Source organism: Leuciscus leuciscus (assembly GCF_965113295.1).
Source record: "Leuciscus leuciscus genome assembly, chromosome: 7".
In the NCBI taxonomy this organism is placed as follows: Eukaryota; Metazoa; Chordata; class Actinopteri; order Cypriniformes; family Leuciscidae; genus Leuciscus; species Leuciscus leuciscus.
In genome coordinates, this window is record NC_138731.1 from 6,778,411 (window position 1) to 6,783,330 (window position 4,920).

General features: G+C 38.6%; 1 protein-coding gene across 2 annotated transcripts; it reads right to left on the reverse strand.

Annotated features, from left to right (window-relative positions):
- Window positions 1–314: 314 nt before the first annotated feature.
- Window positions 315–3,508, reverse strand: c1ql2 (complement component 1, q subcomponent-like 2). Of its 2 annotated transcripts, XR_014207649.1 has the most exons (3): window positions 2,656–3,508; window positions 1,717–2,017; window positions 315–554 (listed from the first exon to the last, which is right to left on the reverse strand). XR_014207649.1 is itself a non-coding variant. In XM_082176301.1 (2 exons), the coding sequence occupies exons 1-2, from the start codon at window positions 3,223–3,225 to the stop codon at window positions 1,838–1,840; spliced, it is 750 nt and encodes a 249-aa protein (XP_082032427.1). In that variant the 5' UTR covers window positions 3,226–3,508; the 3' UTR covers window positions 315–1,837. The 2 variants fall into 2 exon arrangements, 1 of the variants encoding a protein (XP_082032427.1); XM_082176301.1 differs by having other exon boundaries at window positions 315–2,017.
- Window positions 3,509–4,920: the final 1,412 nt, after the last annotated feature.

Sequence of the window (4,920 nt, forward strand, 5' to 3'; positions counted from 1 at the left end):
CAGTCAGAGATGTGTTTTGCACAAACAAATCAAACTAGATTAGCAGAGTGCTAGAAAGACAAGCACCAGGCATTTAATTGCTGGAATTGTGTGTTGGGTAAACATGTATGAAAGATTAGTCTGATATTCAAACCCATGGCTGTTTATAAACTAAAAGACATGTTTGTGAGAGCAGAACTCTTGTTTTACATCTACTGTTCTTCCTCATGCTGGATGTTAATGGCCAGCGATGTGTAATCAGGCGTTTATGGGGAGCTCATTATATGTAACGTGTGTTAAGCCAAGTGTCGGATGGATTAACAGACGCTTTGATGTTGTTTGAGGATGTTTATTAACCTTCTCTTTTAAACATCTGAATGTACAGGCACCAAATACCCATCGAAAAGCAGCTTAACTCAGTTTTTGGTCAATTTGATTTTCTAAACAACAGTTGTTGGAAATGTTGTTGATGTTCTCCTTCTCTGTCTCTGTGGCCGTGATGTTCGGCTCGCTCAGTTACCGCTGGAGGTCTCAGAAGAACCTGTGTGAGGTCAAACGTCAAGTCCCAGAGTTCACTGCCGAACAACAACACTTCATTAAAATACACACCACAGGTTTGTTATTTGAATACAAATTGAAAACACACCGTAATGCTCCATTGCTCAGTCAAAGGATTCAAATAAAGCCATCTGCAGTAGAGCTGCAATTAGGAGTTAATTGGCTAATTCAGCCAAGTATATTAAAAAGTCCATTCATTTTTTTTTTTTTTACTCAACCTCATGTCCTCCAAACCTGCATTACTTTCTTTATACTGTAAAACCCGAATCACACAACATTGAACCATCTTGGCTTTCACTCTATGGGGAGGAAAGGCTGAGACATTTTATGACACATCTTTTTTGGGGTTACACAGTTGAAAAAAATCGGTAACACTTTACAGTGTCCTTGTTACACGTTACATCTAGTTACTGTAGAAATAATTATAAATTATGCATAATTACATGCAACTAGCCCTAAACCAAACCCGGTAGCACTTTATTTTACAGTCCTGTTCCCCTTGTACATACTATACTTATTATAGTAATTATAATAACTTGGTAATAACCCTGAACCTACCCCTAAACCTAACCTTAACCCATGCAGTTTCATTATATTACCCAGTACTTTCTTAGGAAAGTACACTGTAAGTAGTACACATACTGTAAAATAAAGTGCAACCCCGAATCCAACCCTTACCCTATCATAAGTGCATTTAGTTTATTATTACATAGTCCTCAAATTCATAATTACACTGTAACATGGACACCTTAAAATAAAGTGTGACCAAAAAAATCATACAGATTTGGAACAACACGAGTGAGTAGGCTAAATGATGATAGAATGTAAATTTTTGGATGAAAATCCATTACATTTTTTCAATGAGCTGAAATGCTTGTTTACACTTGTCCAGCAACCAGTATTAGACCAAAATAAACTTGTCCATATCTACATTAAACCAATTTATCTAACAGGAGAAATTGTATGGGGCTCATGAATGCAGTTTTACAAGGGGGGAAATCAATTTGAGCAGAGAACTGTACAGATAATGCTAATAATCATCTAGATGTGGAATCCAGATCACCATCCCGAGCATGTTTGGCTGTTTACATTTTTTAATGTTGCGTTTAATTGGGTATAATATCCAAACACAAGACATCATTAAACAGAAAGGTACGAATTCAGACAACAGATTCTCACACGGTTGCAGAGTTCAGATGATCCTTATATTCCCAGCGACAGTACAGACAGGAATGACAGTGGTGTCGCGCGGAGAGAGGAGATGCTTGGACAGTCCGTCTGAAACGAAGCGCGTCACAGCTCAGTCTGGATACAGAATGAAGCCAGAGAATGTACTGTATTTGTTGTTGTTTCCTCCGTGCGCCTTTCCGCCGTCGAGTTTGACATAAATCTCGTCGCCAGAGTCCAGGTGCAGCACGGCACTGTTGCTCGCGTAGTCGTAGTTCTGATCGGCGTCTTGCGCGATGGCGCTCGCGCGAACCTGTTCAAATAAACGCACAATGTCATTCAGTGCCATTGAATTCGCAGCGCAGTGTCTTAAAATGAACCAATCTTCACTAATAAAAACTTTTCATTTCGTTATGATATTTGTTTGCACAGAGAAATCAGTCGCCTGTATTGAGAAAGAATAAAAAAGTTCAGGGCCAATAATAATAACAATAATAATAATAATAATAATAAAAAAATTAGTAGCATCTTTGTATGACCGCTAAATTAGCCTGTAGCCTATCTGTTTTCCCACACCACGCGATGCATTTGGATCTTCTAACGAACATCCGTATACAACTAATTTGAAACTTGCTCAGTGTGCGAATAATTGATTGACTTGAAGAGGCGTCAGTAAAGTGATAAATAAAGAAAATTTTTGTTTTTTGTTTTATTGATACACCGTCCGAAATATAAAGCTGTTGCTAAAGCGATTTATGTTCACGAGTTTGTACACATAACTTTTGTGTTTACCGAAAACACTAGCCTATGTCCATTATGTGAGAAAAATCTTTAAGGTCCTCCATGTTTTTTTCTTTTTTTTTTTTCTTGACCCCATTTATCATAGGTGATTCAAGTTAAGCCTTAATTAGCATATTTAGTGTTTTGCTCCTGCAAACGTTGTAGAAATACCTGTCCATTTTTACAGAGGTCTGCCCACATGCTTGTCCCGTCCCCTCCGCGCATCAGCACATGGTAGGTGAAGTAGTAAATCCCGGACACCTGACACGTAAACTTGCCAGTTGTGGGATCATAGTGATTTCCGACATTTGTTACTACATCATCAAACCGGAGCACCTCGTAGCCTTCATGAGGGTTCTTGAGACCCACGTAAAACGCGATCTTGGTGTTCCCTAACGCTGGACCAACGTCTCCTGTCTCAGTCCTCGCCGTCCCCGATGTGATGCCGGTAAATCCAGGTCTGCCTGAGTCCCCAGGTGGTCCCCTTGGACCAGGTGGACCAGGTTCTCCAGGTGGACCCCTGGGTCCCGGTTTGCCCGGGCGGCCCGGTTCCCCTCTAGTCCCTTGAGCGAAAGATGGTGGGATGGCACTGAGGTCCTGCATCACCTCCAGCGCCGTGGCGCTCGGTTTGGGGTTGTACGGATCACAGATCATCCGGCAGGTGCCTATCATTTCGTAGTGCGCTGAAACCACGGAGGTTTGGACCAGAAGCGGAATTGCGATGACCAGCGCCACGATCATGACGATGCCCACGACCACGCCAATTATTCTCTTGCTGTGGAGCACCCGGGAAGCGCGCGCTAAAAAGTCCGGCTTGTTTTTGGAGGAAATGGTGACACGCACGCTTGAAAGTATAAGTAAAAAAAAAAGCTCTCTTTCCTTTAAATGTATATCAAATGCACACACTCCCCTCCGTCCCACCTTCTTGTGACCTCTGGCAGAATAGCACCGTCTGTGCCAGAGATGTCAGAGAAACTATTGGCTTTGGCACGCGCGCTGGAGCGCAAGACGGAGCGGTGGTTGCGCGCAGAGAGAAGACGCACTGACTGACGTAGCAACGCTGTTGCAGTTTGGATAATAATAAACGATGCTGTGATGATAATCTCGCATCTAAAGCTATGCATAAATATAGAGATGATCCGAGCGAAACAAAACATATGTTTGCGTTCAACAGAACTGGTTTTCAGCCCCCTTAATTCTCTCTATAGCCTTGTCGTTTAATTATGATAATTGCCATGGTTTAGTTTTAAGATCTGAGCAAATTTGCGTATAATTCTTCATATTTATCGCATGGTGATAGTGTCCATGCAAAATAGCCTTTAATTAGCACAAGGCAACATGTTAGGAGAATGCACCATAGAAGCATATAGAAAATTTACCTTTTTTTTTTTTTTTTTATGTAAAAACACTCAAAAATTGGGAACCTAACATCCAAGTTAACTGAATTTATAGTCAAACATATTTAATATAATCGAATCAACCTAAATACATGAATTTATACCAACAAATGTATGGCTTAAATCAGGCAGAAATAGATCTTTAAGGTAACAATTGCAGGTTATCACTTTTTAAAGTGTACCATGATATATGAATATGTGTTCAGTGCCATGGTATATAAAAAATTATCACTGTAACCATGGTACCACTACAATACATTTGGAAAACATTAACATTATAATGCTTTCTTTATAGTAACCTTACAGCATGTTTCCTTAAAAAATGCATGGATACAATCTTATGCAACTTTTTTTTATTTTTTTTTTTATTATTTCTTTAACATTATTTGTTTTGTCATTAAAAATAAATTGCTAAAGATTTTTTCTTTTTTTTCTTGAAGATGCAGTGGACTGTCAGTCTAAAAATTACAGAGCTCATTTATATGGAAGAAAATTAAATGGCAGCTTGCTATTTACTTTTTTACTAAATATAAGTCTGAACTTGAACATGATATTTAACATTCCCTATATGCAATTATATATATAAATATAACAGATGGAAATGGAAAAAAATATATATTGGAAGATATTCGCAATAATAATATAAAAATTAATATAAAAAGTAGCATACTAAAGATGAAAGCAGTTATTTCATAGTGGCAAAAACTGACATGCCTAAAATGTCAGAATACATTTATGTAAAATATAATGCAAAAATACACACACAAAAAAATACTTTTTGATGCATTTCAGGGTTTTGCCTAGAGAATGCTATTTATGCATATGTATGTACCTCTCCATATATAATGATTTTGTCTTTGCACCATCATTTAGTTTAGGCATTACTGACCAAAAATGGAACTATGGAACATGCAGAAAAATAATAATGCAGTAATGACTGTTTAGAGATAAAGTGATAATTCTCTCAGTGGTCCAAGATGACCTTGAGCTGGTTTATCAGTGTTTCACAGGTGCATCATCAGAGGAGAGCGAGATGAGG

What these genes read in the sequence shown, in the direction of transcription:
- c1ql2 (XM_082176301.1), bottom strand. Translation starts at nt 3,225, where the DNA reads ATGATCGTGGCGCTGGTCATCGCAATTCCGCTTCTGGTCCAAACCTCC. An exon ending in ACCTCTGTAAAAATGGACAG is followed by an intron (nt 2,018 to 2,655) that starts GTATTTCTACAA and finishes TTATTTGAACAG; the next exon opens with GTTCGCGCGAGCGCCATCGC.